General features: G+C 48.8%; 2 protein-coding genes across 5 annotated transcripts; one reads left to right on the top strand and one right to left on the bottom strand.

Annotated features, from left to right (window-relative positions):
- Positions 1 to 301: 301 nt before the first annotated feature.
- Ift20 (intraflagellar transport 20) lies at positions 302 to 7835 on the bottom strand. Of its 4 annotated transcripts, XM_048365590.1 has the most exons (6): positions 7675 to 7813; positions 3747 to 3969; positions 3483 to 3611; positions 1667 to 1752; positions 1084 to 1187; positions 302 to 713 (listed from the first exon to the last, which is right to left on the bottom strand). In XM_048365590.1, exons 3-6 carry the CDS (start codon positions 3607 to 3609, stop codon positions 632 to 634), a joined length of 399 nt encoding a protein of 132 aa, XP_048221547.1. In that variant the 5' UTR covers positions 3610 to 3611; positions 3747 to 3969; positions 7675 to 7813; the 3' UTR covers positions 302 to 631. The 4 variants fall into 4 exon arrangements, with proteins under 4 accessions (XP_048221547.1, XP_048221548.1, XP_048221546.1 ...); XM_048365591.1 differs by lacking the exon at positions 3747 to 3969 and having other exon boundaries at positions 7762 to 7835; XM_048365589.1 differs by lacking the exon at positions 3747 to 3969 and having other exon boundaries at positions 7675 to 7808.
- Positions 7836 to 7962: 127 nt separating this feature from the next.
- Positions 7963 to 19581, top strand: Tnfaip1 (TNF alpha induced protein 1). The gene is made up of 7 exons (XM_048365585.1): positions 7963 to 8166; positions 12311 to 12629; positions 13216 to 13385; positions 13736 to 13825; positions 13902 to 13954; positions 14637 to 14832; positions 16828 to 19581. Exons 2-7 carry the CDS (start codon positions 12425 to 12427, stop codon positions 17062 to 17064), a joined length of 951 nt encoding a protein of 316 aa, XP_048221542.1. The 5' UTR covers positions 7963 to 8166; positions 12311 to 12424; the 3' UTR covers positions 17065 to 19581.
- Positions 19582 to 20208: the final 627 nt, after the last annotated feature.

Genomic DNA, 20208 nt, shown 5'->3' with positions numbered 1-20208 from the left:
TGTTTTTAGAGGCCACTTGACATAATTCCTTTTACCCTGGGAAGCATGCTCCCTGGCAGAGGCCTTCAACCTTCCCGAGAAGCCTAGTCATTCCAGCTAGGGATAAAGTATGCTGTGGTGTCTAGGATCTTCACTAGTGTGTGCCCTATATCTGCACCAAAGGCCACCAACCTTCACACACAAAGAGTACAGGTCCCAGCCAATCCCAGTCTGCCTTTCCCAGCTCCAAAGCCATATTGGTCTAACTGTTGGTACTATCTGACTTGTGTGCATCTGGTCCAAATAAAGGTAGCTGCTGACACTTCATGGCTGGTCAAGCTGTTTGAAAACAATTTATTGCTTTTCCTTCCAAAGCTTTGTGAGTTTACAAAAAGTGGATCACAGTTACAGACTGCTTAATTCATACTAAGAATGTGAAAGGTGAGGCCCTGTCCTGCCTCACCACCTGCAGTGCTGGGCACTGTTTAGTACCAGCTTCCCAACATGGCGTTACCGCCTTCGGAGGACTGCAATCCTTACACGCCGTCCATCAGGACGTGCCCAGGTCATTAGTCAAGTCACTGGAATGGTACAGAGGTTTTTTTGGTTGGGGAGTACTTTTGCCTTCCTGCTATAGAAATGAAAATTTCAGTCATTTCTGAAAAATAAACTGGTCAATAAATTCATTTTGTTCTGCTTCTACTTTACACAAAGCTTCATATTCAACCCGATACCTGAAAAACAAAATCATTAGAAGCCCTGAAAAGGATGAAATAAACCAGAATTACTTCTAGAGGAATACAGAGGTGCACATGATTCCAAGAAATTAGGGTAAGAAAGAAAAGAGGCCAGGGCACCTGTGAGGTCTCCAGCCCTAAGAGACGCTTCCTTACAGAGACCCAGCCGGGGCACTGGCTACCTCAGCTCATGCTACTGCAGGTCACTTGACATTGACCAAGTTCCTTCCTATCATGGGTAACTTTTATTATTTTTAATCCCATAGCTCAGGATGGCAAGTTAGATGCTATTCATATGAAAGTGATAAAGAATAAAACAAGGTGATCAAGATGAAGACCTTGCTTTTACATGATGATGGCTTCTTACCTTTCCAATTGCATTTTCTTTTCTGCTATTAGTGCTTGAAGTTGCTGCTGTTGGGCTTCTCTCTGCTTTGCTATGGATTTGAGCAAGTTCCGAGCACCAATGGCCTAAGAGACACAGTAACATAATGCCAGAGAGAGGCATGGCTTCCTTATACCCGCTACAGCACTGAGTCCTCAAAAGGGAGCTACAAGTTAGTGCAGGGAGGGAGGGAGGAAGGAGGGGGTAAGTGAGAATCTACTGGTCCCTGAGTGGGCAGGCCTTGAATGTGAATGCTTCCAGACCCCAGCCTGCAGGTACTCAGTGGCCTGTTGAGTGGTGCCGTTTGGCCTTGTACCCTTCACCAAATCATCTACACTGTGGAAGCCTTCATTTCCCCATTTATAAGAGGTCAGTACTTGTGTGAAGATCCAAGGGAGTAGTGGTAAGTGTATTCCAAGTAAGCTCAGACAGTACCTGGGTCAGAAATTTAAGTGTTCTTCCACTAGGGGCAACCTAGACCTGGGCAGTTAAGGAGCCTCCCACCCCCCAGAGCAATGGAGAACCAGGATCCCTGGCTGAGACAGACCAGACATGCTGATCTTACCTTCATCTTCTCATTTTCTGCTTCTTTTGCAAGTTGGTCAACAAGCTCTATTAGACCACCAACTATCTTCTGAAACTGGCCAATTTCTTGTAGAGAAAGAACAGGAAATACTCAGCATCCGCACTGTCTTCAAGCAGTGAGCCTAGAGATAACCACCCCTTCTGTCAGTGGCTCACGCCTGTAATCCTAGCTACTCAGGAAGTGGATATCTGAGGAATGCAATTCAAAGCCAGCCTGGGCAGGAAAGTCCATGAGACTCATCTCCAATTGACTACAAAAAATAAGTGGAGTTGTTGCTCAAGCAACAGTACCCAGGCCCTGAGTTCAAGCCCCAGAACCAGCACAAAAACAGCACCCAGGTTCCAGTGGCATCTATTATCCTAGCTTTTTGGAAAGTCTTCAAGACTCCCATTTCAACAGAAAACGCTGAGCATGGTGGCATATGCTTGTCATCCTAGCTACAGAGGGAAGTAAAAATATCATTGTCCAGGTATGTACCTAGGCAAGTGCATAACCCTATCTCAGAAATAATCAGTGTAATATGGGATGCAGGTGTAGCTCAATGGTAGAGCATCTGCTTGGCAAGTTCAAATCCCAGAACTCAAAGAGGGAGTTAGTAAAAAAAAAAGCCAGCACTGGTAGCTCAACTGTAACCCTAGCTACTCAGGAGGCTGAGATCTGAGGATCACAGTTCAAAGCCAGTTGGGCAGGAAAAGTCCATAAAACTCTTATCTCCAATTAACTACAAGAAAACCTTAAGTGGAGCTGTGCTTCAAAGTGATAAAGTGCTAACTTTGAGTGAAAGAGCTGAAGGACAGCACCCATGCTGAGTTCAAGCCCCATGATCCACAAAACAAAGTTTGGTGACTATTTTAATTCTCCTAGTCTCCTTTATTTGGTGCTTGTACAAGGAGTGTTGAACTCCAGGGACTTAGCCTCTTTTGATTTTTTTTTTTCCTCAAGGCTGGTACTCATTGTTTGGGCTACAAAGTGTACCGGTGCACTTTCTGGCTTTTTGCTGGTTGTTGGTGCCCAGGCTGACTCTGAACCTTGATTCTCAGAGCTCAAGCTCCTGAGTAGCTAGGGTTATAGGCGTGAGCCGTCAGCAGCATGATAAGGCTCCCCCTCTTGATCTGAACCTGGAGATGGAAGCCAAGGCAGGAACTGGACCAGAAGTGCTAAGAAGTGCAAGGTGCAGTTCACAAAGACTGTCTCAGAACAATGGCTGCCTCAGACTTCAGTCAGTGCTGGAGTGAGAGCCAGTAAAAAGCTCAAGAAAGTTAAAACACCCCAGTCTCCCACTCGCCGTTGTCTGTCACTGGTATCAGAATGCACTTTTACTATCTGGTTGCATATAGCAAGTTTGTCAACTGCCACATTCCAGAGCCAACCCTTGCTCTACTAAACCCAGCTCTGCCCTCTGCACAAATATGACTTCAATAGGTCTGTTGAGCTGCTTGCTTCTAAAGCCTACAGTGGGGAAAACCATTTCTACCAAGAAATCAAATCAATGGCTAATTCATTTCCTTCTCCCAAACTCTGGCCCATGAATGGTAAGGTTTGGGGGAGCAAAAACTCACACAGACGGCATATCTAAAAATACCCTCCCCTCCTCATCCCGAGATTTGGCTTGGCTGGGGCTCTGTGGACGACATGACGGCCTAAGAAGAGGGCAGGTAGAGGGGCTGCACGACACATTGGCTTTCAGAGACCACGGTCAACATTTAGGAAGCCCCTTTTCCAATCCGCCAGGGCTGAGCTGCACTTGGGGTGGGATACAACTAAGTGGCTTTGAGCAGGTCTCCCAAATACTCACTGTCCACGAAGTCCTTGCACTCTTCCTTGAGCTCTATGGTCTGCTGGGTAACCTCTGGGTCCAATACCCGCAGCTTGTTCAGCTCATCAAAGTGCAGCCCCGCTTCCCCCAGGATGTCCTTGGCCATTGCTGCAAAGAAACCAGTCCCAATCATGTTCCAGACACCCAAGGAAATGGCTGCTCCTAGCCCGTCCCACACCTGCCCACAGACACCAGTGCCAAAACCTCTGGTATTCCAATGGCTCCCCTTTCCCTCAGCCTCACCTGTTTCCCTTCCTGGTCCCCTAGAGAAGTTCAGGAGGAGTCAGGAGGAGATGTGTCATAGGAGCAAGGGGCAGGAAAGAATAAAGTCCGGCTGCTTGTCACAGGCATCGTTCACTCAACATACATTTCTCGAGTGCCAACTACATGCCAGCACTGATAGATACTGGGTACAAAGATGGGTGGAACATGGTGCTCGCCCGCCCCACAGGAGCACATAGTTTCGCTGGAGGAAGACAGACAGGCAAGCTGAAAAATGACACTGTTCAGTGCTTTTACAGAAACATCACAAAGAACAGGAAGAGACAAGAACAGACATGTCGACTAAGTTGTAAAAGCCAAAGGCATATTTACATATCCCCATTTATGTACTCAGGACATAAAGGCTTTTCCAATTCAGGTACTGGAACAACATAAAAGGCAAATAATTTTTTTAAAAAAACTAAGTGGACTAAAAATTAAGGTTAAAGATAAACAAAAAAATAAGAATATTATAAGCAGGGTGCTAGTGACTCATGCCTAAATCCTAGCTACTCAGGATGTTGAAATCTAACGATCAAAGTTTAAAGCCAGCCAGGACAGACAAATATGAGAGGCTCAACTCCAATTAACCAGCAAAAAGCAGAAGTGGAGGCATGGTTCAAGTGGTAATGTGCCATCCCAAAGCAGAAAGACTGAATGAGATGCCCTAAGTTCAAGCCCCAGTACAAAAAAAAGAAAAGAAAAAAAAAAAAAAGGAAGGAAGAAAAGCCAGGCACTGGTGGCTCATGCCTGTGATCCTAACTACTCAAGAGCCCTTGAGATCTGAGAATTGCTGTTTGAAGCCAGCCTGGACAAGAAAGTCTGAGAGGCTTTTATCTCCAGTTAACCAGTAAAAAGCTGGAAGTCAAGGTATGGTTCAAGTGACAAGAGTGCTGGCTTAAAAGCTAAGGAACAGGGGCTGGGGATATAGCCTAGCGGCAAGAGTGCCTGCCTCGGATACACGAGGCCCTAGGTCAGGACTGGCCAAAAAAAAAAAAAAAAAAGCTAAGGAACAGCTCCCAGGTCCTGAGCTCAAGCTCCAGAACCAGCACACACACACAAAGAAGACATTACAAAATCTATACAAGAGTGGTGCTGTGGCTCAAAGTGGTAGAGTGCTAGCCTTGAGCAAAAGAGCTCAGGGACTGCGCCCAGGCCCTGAATTCAAGGCCCACAACCAACAAATTAAAAAAAAAACAACTATACGGGATACTGCAAGGTTGCCTGAATGAGGACTCAAAGTTGAATCAGTCACTGTCAGAAAACACAAAGGATGAAGTATCAATGAGAATGTCTAAGATACAGAAGCCAGGGAATATGTTCCAAGCGGAGAACACTAGCAGGAAGAACACAGACCCATCACTGACAGGACCTACCCTACCCAGAGGATGAAGAGAGGGATGAAACTGGAAACTCGGGCAGGGTCAAACATCAGGGACCTTGGGCAAAACTAGGCAGTTTAGGGTTTTTTGGTGGTGTTTTTTTTTTTTTTTCTGTAGACAATAGAGAATCAAAGAAAATATTCTCTCCCTCCCCTGGTCTTTGGACCCTGCATTCCTGGTCCAAAGGATGTCTCAATTCTGAGAAAACACTGAAAACTCACCTTCATGTTGGCTCCAAACATTAAATTTTAAAAAAGAAGGTAAATGGCCTAGGCTGTTTAAAAGGGGAGGCAGCCAGACACTAGCGGTTCATGCCTGTAATCCTAGCTACCCAGGAGGCTGAGATCTAAGGATCCAGCCAGGGCAGGAAAGTCCATGAGACTCTTATCTCCAATTAACCACCAAAAAGCTGGAAGTGGAACTGTGGCTCAAGTGGTAGAGCCTTAAGTGAAAAAGCTAACGGTAGCACCCAGGCCCTGAGTTCAAGCCCCAATACTGACCCAAAAAGAAAGGGGGTGGGGGGACAATGAGGCTGAGGATACAGTTCAGTAGAAGAGTATTTGCTAGTATGTACTGAGGCTCTGGGTTCAACTCCTAGCACTGAAGGGGAAAAAAAAGCCCCTACTGTTGAGAGACTTTTGATTTTCAAGAGGACAAAAACTCTGACATTTCCAAATGTTGCTATCTAAATTTAGACATTTGTGATCCAACTAATGTGCCTATGGGATGTCAATGGAATCCACTGAAATGAGCGACCACCTTTCTTCTGCAACATTTTAATTATCCAACATTTCCTGATAATTTAGTTGTTAAAAAAGAAAGAGCTGGGCTGGGGATATGGCCTAGTGGCAAGAGAGCTTGCCTCGTATACATGAGGCCCTGGGTTCAATTCCCTAGCACCACATATACAGAAAACGGCCAGAAGTGGCGCTGTGGCTCAAGTGGTAGAGTGCTAGCCTTGAGCAAAAGGAAGCCAGGGACAGTGCTCAGGCCCTGAGTCCAAGGCCCAGGACTGGCAAAAAAAAAAAAAAAAAAAGAGCTATCTTAGCAGGCAGAGCTAACAAGGAGGATGAGTACAGTTAGACGTGGATTGTTTGCAGCTATGAAAACAAACCATTGAAGCTGTACCTCGAAGGGGAGGGCAGGGAGATGATGATTGATTGGAGATGAGATTGATTGGAATGTGTTGTAAACACTTGTGGGAATGTAACAATAAAATCTGTATGACTAATGAAAGCTCATTTTTAAAAAGGCATCCTTCCTTCCTGTTCTATTTACACACATTTGAGTACTAACTGCTACCAGGTGCTCCTGAAAAATTCCTTTAACCTGAGGGAGCAAAATAACTGTTTGCCTTCCTGACTCCAGTGAGTCCCTGCTCTGAGGACAGAGCATCAAAGACAAAGTCTCTGAAGACGCAGCAAACAATCACAAATTGTGATAGTTAAATGAAGATGCAGGAGGATATAACTCAACAAGTGACACCTCCAGAAAAAGTGACTCTTAAATGGAGACCTAAAAGGTATCCTAAAGTTTGCTAAGAGGAGGCAGAAGGGAGACAATCTAAGCAGGCATAGGGGCGAGACCCTGAGACTAGAAGACATTTGACACATTCCAACTGAAAGGCTAGTGTGATGGTCAAAACTGGGATCAAGAATAAGAATGGAACCGGATGCGGCCTGGCCAAGGGCTGCAAAGGCCACAGTAATGCGCTTGGATTTTAAAAGTTAACGATGACAACTGACTCATCTAGGGATTGGATTCGAGAGAACAAACGGACAAGGCCACACACACACCCTAATTCCTCACCATAATCCTAGTGTGTCACTGGCACATTAATTGGCACTCAGTAAATGTTTGCAGAATGACTGCCCAAGCATACATAGGAGGCTATGGAAGTAAGCAACAGTTTGCAGCTGCGTTGGCAGCCAGGCGTTCTGAGTGACGATACTTGAGTGGAGTTGCTAAGACTTGGTAATGGGCTGACTCAATGTACAGTGGAGACGGCGAGTGAAGAAACGAGCCCGGCGTGGTTCCCGTGAATCTGGCTTGGACCGAGCGTACGATTGCGAATGGAGGAGATGGAAGAAAGATGCAAGGAGACGGTGCCCCTAGAACCACCAGACTCTTTCCCTAACTCCTTTCCACCACACGTCGTCTCAGCATCTAGGGGACACCGGATGCTGCCTGACCCGGGATTGAAGCCCCTGACGCTCAAGCCCTGGCTCTCCCAGACCACAGACGCTACCATGCGGCTCCACCCACGGGGCGTGGAAGAGACACCGAGCGGAAAGTTAGAAAAGGCCGAACAAAAGAACTGGGGTCTTTACTCCGTACACTCACCCAGGATCCGCGCCACGGTTAACCCCGAGGTGGTGGCGGGCGAGCCCAGGAGGGTGTCGAGCCGCTCCCGGGGCTTGGCCGGGGAACCTCCCGCCTCCCCGACCTGGCCGCCGGGGTCGGGCCGGCCCCTCCTGAAAGCGAGAACCTTCAGCTACCCTCACCACGGGCCCGCCCGCGTCCCCTACCTGCCGACCCCTAACGGCGGCACGCCGCGGCCCCCGCCGGCGCAAGCAGACGGCTCCTCAGGTAAACTGCAGTGGACGCGTTCCTACCTGCACCGGCCGCTGCCACGGCTACGGAACCCGTTTACCCCTGACGTCACTGCCCGACACCGGAAGAATTTATACCAACCGCCCCCAGAGGCTGCTGGGAAACAGGAGCCCTAGGGGACTACAAAACCCAGAAGACATTGCACCGGCCGCCCGCCGGAAATAGCTGTACGTGAGGCGGGGTTCTCAATGGTTCTGACTCCACCCCCTGGCCAAGTGCGGTGCACGCCGGGCCTTGTAGTCTTGTTTTCCAGAGAGGTCAGGGCTGGGCAGCTACTCCGGGAGGAGTCGGCCGGCGCAGGATGTGAGCTCACAGCCGGGATTGCTGGCGGACCGGCGACCACAGGCCCAAGGCCGGTGCGGAGTCCACCCGCCACTCGGTAGGGAGGAGAGGCACCCTGGAGGACGGTGAGAGACCGGCCTGCAGAGGCCGTAGGGGAAGGGAGGGATGAACCGGCCTCCGCGGGGTCCTGGGGAAAAGGCGTGGGGCTGCGTGGGGGAGACCGAAGTTCAGACCCTCCACTAGAGGTAGTGTCAGAGCCGGTCCGCAGGCTGCAAAACAGCCTGCACTGGCGTCGAGAGGGGCGGGGTGTCGCTAAGGTCCTCCGAGACTCGAGGCGTGGAGCCCAGTCGAGATCAGGGGTACCTCCCACTCCTCCCGCCGCCCTCGGCTGGGCGGATTTCTGGGTCCTCCCTTTACGACCCCACTTCCTTCTGCCGTCGGGGTGGTTGGTCCTTTGTTCTGCTTAGGGTACCAACAGCGGGGTCCGCCCCCAGGCGTAGGCATCCCCGAGTAGCCACCCGCGGAGCCCGGAAGGAAGGGCTCCGCAGCCCTCGGCGGGAACCTCGTTCCCGCTGGAATGTCTGTCTGGGCGTCACCTGCCGCGGGATTCCTGGAACTCATTGGCCTGGGTGGAATCCGTCCTGACGTCATCCAGGAGCTCAGGGCATTTGCTCTGTGGGAGAGAAATGGATTAGCTCTGGAATGTCTTTCTTCCACGGCCATTGACTTACTGCCTTTGATTTGGCAAAATATGTGTGCTTTCTTTGATCCTGGGGAAATTGGGGCCCGGTTATAAAGTATATAAGGAACTTGCTAAAACCTGTTAAAAAAAAACGTGTTTAGTCCTTTGAGGTGGGCCGGAGAAGGTAAGGTGATCTCATGCGTTCTACTGGTGCTCGCCAGCAGTATCCTGGCGCAAAGTATCCAGGACAAACCACAAGGAATTCACTTCAACATTCTTCCCACAGACCCTTCTAAGTCTTTTCAGGGATAATACCCAACTAACAATTTGACCTATTTTTTTTTTTTTTTGCCAGTTCTGGTGCTTGAACTCAGGGCCTGAGCGCTGTCCCTGGCTTCTTTTTGCTCAAGGCTAGCACTCTACCACTTGAGCCACAGCGCCACTTACCGTTTTTTCTGTTTATGTGGTGCTGAGGAATAGAACCCAGGGCTTCAAGCATGCTAGGCAAGCACTCTAGTACTAAGCCACATTCCCAGCCTGCCAACTAACAACTTCATATATGTTAACTGTAAGCGTTATTAAAATAGGCAGCCGAAGATTAGAATACCCCACCATATTCAGTCAGAAGAGAGAACTTTATTTTGTGGAGCTGCTGGCTAGCAACACAAGCCCTGTGCAAGAGAGGGTGTCACCCCCAGGTGATGCCTTATCTAGGGCTGGGGTGGGGTGGGGAGGTGTGGCCAGGTGGATTAGGATGTGACCTCAGGGAAGGGGGAGGTGACTGTCTCCAGGTATGACAGTTACCCAGGTAACTGGGTGGAGACTTAACCAGGTGGGGAACATCTGCATGAGCCCTCCCAGGGGTGGGTCTTACATTAACTAATTAAAATGTGCTTGGCACTTTTAGGGGAGCTGAGCAGTAAACTTGGAGAAGTAGGTACCATGTTTCTGGATTGCCCACATAAAAGACGATGCACAACCACCCTTCGTGTTATTGGCTTATTCCACTTCTTTCTCCATCATCACTACCACTGCGGTCCTTCATCATGTCTTCCCTGGGATCCTGCTGACCTTCCCACTTTCCTCTCTTGTGCCTTTACAATTCATGCTCTACATAGAATCTAGAGCTATCCTTGAAACATAAATAAGCCAGCTCATATCACTCTCCTGTGAGAAGCTTTCCCATGGATTCTTCTACTACATTATAATTAAAATAAACCTGAGCTCTTCACCTAGGACCTCCCTTTCCTGACTTCAGCATCAGGCTTCCCCATCCCCACCCCTTATGGGTACCAGCCACCACGACCTTATTTCTGTTCCTAAAATCTTATTTCCTAACAGGAACTTTACACTTACTCTTCCATCTGTCTGAAATTCTCTCTTTAGCTAAAATTCTTGTTAACACTGTGGTGTTCTTTGAATTGCTTGAAGCAAAGAGAGTATCTTTGCATGGTTACCTACTGTGTAACATAGTGGATACTCCATAGTTTTATTGCTGAGTTAAATGAGCTAAAAATATAGACTAAATGCCTAAAGTAGTACCTGTTACATAGTAAGCCTACAGTGAATATTAGCTACTGTGCCTTTCATCAGCAAACAAATTTTTCTTTTTTTTTTTTTTTTTTAAAGACAGTATCTTGGGCTAGGGAGATAGCCTAGTGGCAAGAGTGCCTGCCTCGGATACACGAGGCCCTAGGTTCGATTCCCCAGCACCACATATACAGAAAAATGGCCAGAAGCGGCGCTGTGGCTCAAGTGGCAGAGTGCTAGCCTTGAGCGGGAAGAAGCCAGGGACAGTGCTCAGGCCCTGAGTCCAAGGCCCAGGACTGGCCAAAAAAAAAAAAAAAAAGACAGTATCTTGCCCATGGCTCATGCCCATAATCCTAGCTACTTGGGAGGCTGAGATCTGAGGATTGCAGTTCAAAGCCAGCCCAGACAGGAAAGTCCATGAGACTCTTATGTCCAATTAACCAGAAAACTAGAAGTGGCCCCGTGGCTTCAAGTGGTGGAGCTCAGGGACAGCACCCAGGCCCAGAGTTCAAGCCCCATGACAAACACCCCCCCCCCCCCAAAAAAAAAAGAAGTAAAAGCCAGTATCTTGCTATGTAGCCCAGTCTGGCCTCCAACCAAGATCTCCCCTGACTCAGCATAGCTGAGTGTTGGGGTTACAGGAGTGCTCCACTATGCTCAGTCTAGTGACTCCTTAGCCATAACATAATACAGTTTCCCATCAGTATCTGCAAAGCATTGGCTCCAGGACCCAATTATAAAATGGATTGTTTACATATATAACCTATACATATCCTCCTGTATACTTTAAATCATCTCTGGATGCCTTATCATACCTAATGTAAATGCATATGAAAATATACAGTGTAACCAGGCACTAGTGGCTCACACCTGTAATCCTAGCTGATGAGACCTGGAGGATTACTGTTGGAACCCAACCCATGCAGGAACTATGAGAGTCTTATCTCCAAAATAACCAGCAAAAAGCAGGACTGAAGGCATGGTTCAAGTGGTAGAGTGCTAGCTAAGCAGGCTGAGGGCTTGCAAGGCCCTGAATTAAAATGACCCAGAAAGCAAAAAGAAAATGTACAATGGAAATATATAAAGTATAATACTATGCAAATAATCATTATACTGTATTGTTTAGGAAACAACAAGAAAACGTATATGTAGAGTGAAGTTGCAATTTAAAAAAACATTTTCCAATACTCTGTTGCTTGAGTTCATGGATCCAGAACCTAGAAGCAACTAAGCTTCACCAACAGAGGGGCAGAAGTAGAATAAATCCCAAGGGTGACCTTGGTTTGTTTGCCTCACACCTCAGATCTGTGAACTTGTTAGTGTTTTAATCTGTGCATCAGTTCATTATGTTTAGAATTGTCATCTGGACTTGTCTTTTTCTCCCCCTTCTTACTGGGAGTGGAGAGAGGAGGAGTCAGGGCTGGACTACCTCTCAGGAAAGGCAGCAAAAATAGCCATCCTGTGGTTGTTCTGCCTTTGGAAAATGGTGACAATTTCAGGAACTAGGGTCAAGGCTGACGCCAAGAAAGGGGAAAGGCCAGGAAGCCCAGGGGGAGCCCAGGGCACTCCTGCCAAGCGCACTGGTCAGCGGCCTCCTGAAGCCACACTCACTTTCCTTCCTTAGCCAGGCTCTCTCCTGACGTGCTGAGGCAGGAAATGCATCCTGTCCTTCACACTCCAGGGAAACTCCGAGGCTGGCCAGATTCCCAATAGGTTGGACTGAAAGTGTGGGATCTCAGGAACCTTGTGAATAGTTAGAACCTTTCTGGTGGCTCTTAGGATGAGCCTGGGAGCCTCTCTGACTAGGTGTACGGATCTGCTTGTCTTCCTTGCCACTCAGAGCTGAGTCAAATCTCCAGCTAGCTGGCGAGGGGACTAAGAACCAGTGCTGTGAGCGCCTGCGTTCCCAGAGCGGCCTCCCCACCAAGGAGCGGCAGGAAAGCCATTCCTACTGTTACCTGGGGACTTAGCCTGGGCAGAGCAAGGAGGGAGAACACAGCCTCCTTGTTTGGGGGCTCTGTTGTGCTGACTTTTGTATTCTCTCCTCCCTCTCACAGCACTGAGAGTATGAGGTTCTGGCCTCCATCAGCCACTCACTTGTGACCACTTCCACCACGGCGGAGTCTTCCAAGCCTACCTCCTGCCGTGTGGTGATCTACCTGCAGCGGGAGATGTCTGGGGACACCTGTCTGTGCCCGGCCTCAGGGGCCAAGCCCAAGCTAAGTGGTTTCAAGGGAGGCGGGCTGGGCAACAAGTATGTGCAGCTCAATGTTGGCGGCTCCCTGTACTACACGACCGTGCGGGCCCTCACCCGGCACGACACCATGCTCAAGGCCATGTTCAGCGGGCGCATGGAGGTGCTGACTGACAAAGAAGGTGATGCATGGCTTTGTTGGGTGGGGTAGGGAGATACAAAGGAAATGATTACAGAGCACAGCTTAGACTCACAGATCTAGAGCACAAAAACACTTTTCTTCTTCACCTTTGAAATGGCCCCCAGGAGGCTGTGTGTCCAGGGACAAGATCTATACTTTAAAATCCAGGGAAGAGGGGAAGAGCAGTTTGGCAGTCCCTTCCCTCTCCTGTCCTCTGGGCCCTGTTCTTTGTGCTCAGAAAGCTCCTTTCCTTGCTACCTGCTGCCTGACTTATCAGGTAGTTTTTCTTTATATTTTTAGGAGTGGGGAGGCCAGGGGGGTTGGGGAGGAAGGGATCAGTCATGAGGCTTGACCTGGGTACTGTCCCCAAGGTTTTGACCACAGTGCCATTTCTGGTTTTCTGGTGTTTAATTGGAGATAAGAGTCTCATGACTTTTCTGCACCAGCTGGCTTTGAACCATGATCCTCAGATCTTAGCCTTCAAGTGGCTAGGATTACAGGTTTGCACACCCAGCTGGTCTTTCTTATTGTTGAGGCATTCAATACAAATGGTAATTTGGGATGGGGGTGGGGATCTGAACCCCTAGGCTGGATCCTCATCGACCGATGTGGAAAGCATTTTGGCACCATTTTGAATTACCTCCGAGATGACACCATCACCCTCCCTCAAAATCGTCAAGAAATCAAGGAATTGATGGCTGAAGCAAAATATTACCTCATCCAGGGGCTGGTGAACATGTGCCAGACTGCCCTGCAGGTATGCAACAGAGAAGGGCAGCTGAGACGGAAGGGTGTGTGTTCCTGGTGGGCTGAGTGGGAGATGAGGTTGGGGAGTACAAACCCAGTCAGGCCAGGCCCAACCACCCAGCAGATGGGGGGGGGGGGAGGGTCACACTTGGCATTGTGAGCAGGCTCTGCTTCTGGTTCTCAGAACTACTTACTATCCGGACTGTAGTTTTTCTAGAAATGGGGTATATGTTGCCAGGGGCCTCATAACCTCTAATGCCTCCTTACAAAGCAGGGGGTAGCCAGGATAAGAGAGGCTTGGGGGTGCCTGGCTAGCTAAAGATACTAAGCAAGACTCTCTGCTGTGTGTGTGTTACCCAGGACAAGAAGGGCTCCTACCAGCCCGTGTGCAACATCCCCATCATCACATCCCTGAGGGAAGAGGACAGGCTCATCGAATCCTCCACCAAGGTATGGGGAGTGTGGAGGACTATGGCCAGGGGATGCCAGGAGCCCGGCCCACTCCTCACTCTCTCCTCCCTCACAGCCCGTGGTGAAGCTGCTGTACAATAGAAGCAACAACAAGTATTCCTATACCAGGTAGGGGTCTGGAGAAGGGCTGCGAGTGAGCAGATAGCAGATTCAAAGGAAGCTGCGTACTGGCCAGAGGCATGGGTTTTGGTTTTGGAAGGAGGCATGCTAAGAGTGACAAACTGGGAGTAGAGGGTGGTCAGGGTGGAAGCATTTAGAACTTGGCCCAGGGCCCAGGGTAGGTTATGTAAATGTGCCCTTACCTTGCCACATGTCAGGGGTGTGTCAGGTGTGTTCACTGTCCTAGCCGATGGAGGAGGGATGCTAAAAAGCCAGTTATCCAGGTCCTAAACCTCTTGCAGCCTTTGGACTTGCACTAGACTGACAGGCCAGTGTACACAGGTGGCTGCAGCCTCCTGGTGACTCCCTGTGAACAGGCACATGGTCAGTGTCACCCACAGCAATCAAGAAGCACCACCTGCTGAAGTAGCAGTGGAACTCCCTCCCCCCCCCCCCCCCCCCCCCCCGCTTCTAGGCTTGGGAAGAGCTCCTCCCTCAATCTCCTCTCCCACCCCCATAATCAAAAGCCAATAGGATCCTTTTCCTCATAAGCCCCCAACCTTTAAGGACCACATCTCCCCCCAATACCTTCATTTCAGCAGCAATACAGGGACAGGAAGGGGAGGGCCCAGCCATCCCCTCTGTGCTGGGACCTCATTCCCAGGCCTGCTGGCTCTCCTGGGTTTTTCAGCAACTCTGACGACCACCTGCTGAAGAACATCGAGCTGTTTGACAAGCTGTCCCTGCGCTTCAATGGCCGGGTACTCTTCATCAAGGACGTCATAGGTGATGAGATCTGCTGCTGGTCCTTCTATGGCCAGGGTCGGAAGCTGGCAGAGGTGTGCTGCACCTCCATCGTATACGCCACAGAGAAGAAGCAGACCAAGGTATGGGGCCTTCTGACCGGAGGCCGGACACAGCAGCCAGGGAGGGGCTGGTTAGGGCAAGACAGGTGCTGCCTTTCCCATAAGGAACAAAAAGGGCCACACATCCAGCATTCTTACCCAAACATGCTACGCTGACACCGCTGGCTAGGACAAAGCCAGAAACAGGGAAATGAAGAGCAGACAGAAATGGTTCATTCCTGACTGCCAAGAGAGCCCACTGACCAGCAGGAAACTTCCTGTTGCAGTGGCAACAGATCAGGTTTAAATTCTGGTTCTGTCACTTGTCTGACATTGCTGATGATGGATAAACCATTTAAATGTTTTTCTCTTTTGCAAACGTGAGATGCAACAACGGGAGGATTCTTTTTTTTTTTTGGCCAGTCCTGGGCCTTGGACTCAGGGCCTGAGCACTGTCCCTGGCTTCTTCTCGCTCAAGGCTAGCACTCTGCCTCTTGAGCCACAGCGCCGCTTCTGGCCGTTTTCTGTATATGTGGTGCTGGGGAATCGAACCTAGGGCCTCGGGTATACCAAGGCAGGCACTCTTGCCACTAGGCTATATCCCCAGCCCGGGAGGATTCTTAAAGGAAGCAGTGTGATGTAATGACCATAGCTTGGGCCATGGCTTGGTTAGAATACTGTTCAAAATTCCTGGCTGGGGGCTGGGGATATAGCCTAGTGGCAAGAGTGCCTGCCTCGGATACACGAGGCCCTAGGTTCGATTCCCCAGCACCACATATATGGAAAACGGCCAGAAGCGGCGCTGTGGCGCAGGTGGCAGAGTGCTAGCCTTGAGCGGGAAGAAGCCAGGGACAGTGCTCAGGCCCTGAGTCCAAGGCCCAGGACTGGCCAAAAAAAAAAAAAAAAAAAAAAAAATTCCTGGCTGGCCTTCAAATCTCAGACTTCTGAGTAGTTAGGACTACAGGCATGTGCCACCACTGCCCAATAGCAGTTCCTTTTTATTTATGCATTTGATAATTGACTATGTATTAGGCTCTTTCCTATGCTAAGCAGTTTACATCTCTCTTGTGATGCTGACAACTCAAGGTAGATATTAGCCAGGCATACTGGTATATACCCACATTCAGGAGACTCAAGCAAGAGCAATAGAAATTTGGGGCCAGATAGAGCTACATAATAATTTACATGGTACTTGGTACAAACATAGCTCTACCAGCCTAAGCTACATGGGAAGACCATGTCTCAGAAAAATAAAACCTGTATATGACAGTTCATAACTGTAATTGTAACTACTTAGGAGGCAGGGAAGATTGAGGTTTGAGGCCAGCCCAGACAAAAAAGTTGACAAGACCTCATCTCAGTTAATTAAAAGCTGAGCATGATGCTATGTGCCTGTCATTCTAGCTATTTAGGAAGCCTAAATTGGATCATGTTTAAGCTAGCCTGAACAAAAAGGAAGACCCCCTAAAAGAATAAAATAACTAAAAAAGAGCTGGAGACATGGCTCAAGTGGTACAATACCACCATAACAAGCACAAAACCTAAGTTCAAACCCCAGTACTGCCAAAAATAAATTTTTTTTTAACCCTGGATATTAAATCACTTTACAGAAACTGCAGCCCAGAAAGCTCAGGCCACAGGCCTCCCAGCTAGTAAATGGCGGAGCTGTGTCTGCAGCTAGGCCCACCTTCCACGCACGCTATCATCAGTCTTGGGTTAGCATGAGTCCTGGGTGGGGTCCTAACACCCTGTAGACATAGCAAAAATGCTTAGTCCTCCCTCATTAATCTCAGAAGTGTTCATTTCCTTTTTTTTTTTTTTCTTTTGAGTGGTAGTGGGGTCTTAGCTCCGCTTTGCACATGCTAAACAAGCCATAGAGTATATCCCCCCTCACACCTCCTTCAGGAGACCTGTCCCCCATCGCTAGCCAGCCACCAGTCTTGTGAGGTCACAGGCTTCGTGGAATCACACAGGGCCAAGAGCACTGGTAGGTACTCCCACTGATGTAGAGCCTCAGTCTTGTCTCCTTCACTCCAGGTGGAGTTCCCAGAGGCCCGGATCTATGAGGAGACACTGAATGTCCTACTCTATGAGACCCCCCGCGTCCCTGACAACTCCTTATTGGAGGCCACAAGCCGGAGTCACAGCCAGGCTTCCCCCAGTGAAGATGAGGAGACTTTTGAACTCCGGGACCGAGTGCGCCGCATCCATGTCAAGCGCTACAGCACTTACGATGATAGGCAGCTCGGCCACCAGTCTACTCATCGAGACTGACGGGCCCCTGCCGTCCTGTGGAGCTCCAACCCCACTGGCCACTCCTTGCTGCTGCCAGCTAGAGTCAGCTCCAGCATGCAGAGGTGATGGGTCCTGCCTGGGAGTTCAGAGTGCCTGCCAGGGCCCCTCCCCCCCCAGTACTTCCAGAAGCTTCTCCCAACAGGAAGATGCTTCTGCTCTGGGGGGCATGGACCCACACCTCCGGCTAAGAAGCCATTCCCATGAGGAATGTCGTCACAGGGGAGGAACGGCAGCTTCTGGTGCTATGGAGGCCTCCTCTTTAACAGGAGGGGCTTCTTCAAGGATTTTTAAGCATAGGTTTGACAAGCTTGGGTTTTAAATAATATAGATGTCGGATGTAGTGGTGCATACCTTTAATCCTAACTTATCTGGGAGGCTAAAGTGGGAGATCAAGTTTTGTTGCCAGCCTGGGTAACTTATCTAGACCTTATCTCAAAGAGTAAACTTCTATCTAGAGGACCAGGCATGGAACTCAGTGGTAAAGAGATTGTCTGGCCTGTGCAGTCTACCTGATTCAGTCCCCAGTACCACCAAAAACACACACAAAAAAAACTAAGAATTATTTTTGCGTCTCATGAGTGAAGACTGGGCATTTTTGTTGCCCCCACAGGGTGCCAGAACCCTGTTTAAGGCAGACCCCTCTGTCTAACCCTCCCCCTTGCCTTTGAGATCTATCTTGAAAGCACTTTGTACTTTTATTCAGGAGATTTTTACTGTGTCCTAACCCGTATCTTTCTCACCTGAATCCCCTTTCCTGTAGAAACAGCTTGAGAGAGGGGATAAAGAGGAAGCAATTGATTAGCTGGAGCTGGTAGTATGTACCTATAATCCCAGCACTTGTAAGGCTGAGGTAGGGGAATCCCCAAATTTGAGGCTAATTTGGGCTGTTCAGTGAGACTTGCAAAGAAAAAAAAAGAAAAGAAAGAAAAGCAATAAAAAAAAACACAAACAGCTTTAGCTTTGCCAGTCTTGGCCGGCCAGCCAACCTAAAGGGCACCAAGGAAGGAAAGTTGGGACCTGGGGTCTTACTAGCATCTTGTGAAAAGACCCTACCCAACCTCATAGGGCCACTTCACTGACTCCTTGCATCTAACAGGGTTCTTTTTGACTCTTGTCCTTTGTTGCCCTCAGTCCCAAGACACAATGCCCTTTTATACTGTAAAACCAAAAGCTGTCATGGGGGCAGAGAGCGCCTCTGGACCAGAAATACATGGAAGCCACAGCAAGAAGGCAGCAGAACCCAAGCATTGCGCATTGCCGGCCTGTGTGCCCATTAGCTGAGGACAGCAAACTGGGATCCCAGCAGACTGTGCATCAATGGCTCATCCTGATATCCATGTTCTTGGAGAAGGCGGTTCTGCCACGTGGCGAGTGCATACATACAGTGATGGGAAACCTTTCTTTTAGGTCGCTTGGCCTGGAGATGCCAAGCACCAGACAGGGTGTGAGTTTCTCCTCATGACTTTGGTTCTCATCGCCTTGTTTGGCTTGGAGCTTATCTGAATTGTTTGCAGAGGAATGCTGAGGGAGAGAACTGATGGTCTCTGCTGGACAGAGCATCGTGGCCACATGCAGTGCCTGCTTCCTTGGGGAAGAGCACGGCTGATCAGGTTCAGTTTGTCCCTGTGTTGACTACTCGGGATCACCTAGTGGCTACACAGAGCTGACTACTGGAAAATGCCAGGCCCAGAGTTGGGCAATATGACTTAGTCAGGCATTTTATGTTAAGTCACAGTCTTGAATGTAGAAATAGTTGTAAGACTTAGATCAGGCACCTTAGTGATCAGCTACTAATTCTTATAGCCTTCACTGGAATTAAGACAATCCATTTCTTGCACAAATTCAAGCTTTGGCTTTGTGTCTTTTCCAGAGAGACTGGAATGCTTCAGCCTGAGGCCACCAGCCTATTTTCTCAGCTGTTCTCATGAAACCCTTTAGAACTCAAAATTCCCAGCTCCCCACTGAGTATTCCCATGCTTGTTCTTTGACCCCCATGTCCCCTTTAGCCTCTACTTGCTTTAATATTCAGGCCCTCAGCTCTTCGTGGTGTCTAGTCCTGGGTTCTAAGAAAGCACAGTAGTCCGAGGCTGGGCATTTATATTCTTTGACTGGAAATAACCTTGGTCTTAAAACACTAACACTGATCTTAGCTTTGTTGAGTGGACCTTGTGACTTATGGGTATGAGGAATCTCTAGTCCCAAGGGATGAAAACACAGGTCTTGACACTATGAATTTTCCAAAGAAAAGCAGCCTATGGGAGAATAAAAAGAGTAGGGAAGGTCAAACTGTCAATTTCTGAAGAAACTGGGATTTCTTCAGAAATAAAACCCAGGACTGGGTTTTATTAAATTTGGTATGCAACCATCGTCTGTCCAAAGGATGGCACAGATTCTGGCATGAGAGAACTTTTCCTTTGTCATATAACTGCAATCCTTTGTGGCTCAGCCTAAGTGATGGAAGTAAACACTAATTTCTAATAAAATTGTACAATGCTACACTGGCACAGACCTATGTTTGCAGTAAGTAGAGTTGTGGACTCACTTCCTAAATTTCTCTTCCCTACCAGACGTTTTGTGCTCTGTCTAGGCCATAATATTGACTACTATGTTGCCCTACAACCCAAGCTCCCCCTGGTGGAGGATTAAGCACAACACTAACAAGGACTAGAACTGAGATTTAATATTTCAGAATGTACTGACCTCTAATAATCACTAAGGTGATAGGGCTGAAGGAATCCTAAGAATGGGGACAAATGAGCCCAAGTCCTGTCTGGTGCTTAGAGATCTGGAAGTAGTGTGGATTGGTCACCATCTTATATCTTAAGCAGCTTGTTAGCCCAAATCTTGCACTTGTGGTCTAGATGCCTTACGGACTTATGCTGACTAGCAAGCCCACTACTCCAACACCCAACTCGCCTGCCTCCTCCTGGGCTTGGTGAGACCAGAGAAGGCAGTGGTTGGCCAGTATTAGGAGCCAGGCCACTCCAATTCTGATGCTGGCTGCTTCCCTACACTTGGCAGAGAGTAAAGAGAACATGAGTTTAATCTAGTGTGTGCTCTCAGGCTGAGTGGTGTAGTGCCCCCTAAGAGATGTTAGTGTCCAGCCTCAGAGGGACCTACAAA

Source organism: Perognathus longimembris, chromosome 17, assembly GCF_023159225.1.
Source record: "Perognathus longimembris pacificus isolate PPM17 chromosome 17, ASM2315922v1, whole genome shotgun sequence".
In the NCBI taxonomy this organism is placed as follows: Eukaryota; Metazoa; Chordata; class Mammalia; order Rodentia; family Heteromyidae; genus Perognathus; species Perognathus longimembris.
This window is presented reverse-complemented; position numbering and strand designations above follow the sequence as displayed.

What these genes read in the sequence shown, in the direction of transcription:
- Ift20 (XM_048365591.1), bottom strand. Translation starts at nt 3,609, where the DNA reads ATGGCCAAGGACATCCTGGGGGAAGCGGGGCTGCACTTTGATGAGCTG. An exon ending in GTGCAAGGACTTCGTGGACA is followed by an intron (nt 1,753 to 3,482) that starts GTGAGTATTTGG and finishes TTTCTCTACAAG; the next exon opens with AAATTGGCCAGTTTCAGAAG. An exon ending in CAGAAAATGAGAAGATGAAG is followed by an intron (nt 1,188 to 1,666) that starts GTAAGATCAGCA and finishes TGTGTCTCTTAG; the next exon opens with GCCATTGGTGCTCGGAACTT.
- Tnfaip1 (XM_048365585.1), top strand. Translation starts at nt 12,425, where the DNA reads ATGTCTGGGGACACCTGTCTGTGCCCGGCCTCAGGGGCCAAGCCCAAG. An exon ending in TGTGCCAGACTGCCCTGCAG is followed by an intron (nt 13,386 to 13,735) that starts GTATGCAACAGA and finishes TGTGTTACCCAG; the next exon opens with GACAAGAAGGGCTCCTACCA. An exon ending in CAGAGAAGAAGCAGACCAAG is followed by an intron (nt 14,833 to 16,827) that starts GTATGGGGCCTT and finishes CCTTCACTCCAG; the next exon opens with GTGGAGTTCCCAGAGGCCCG.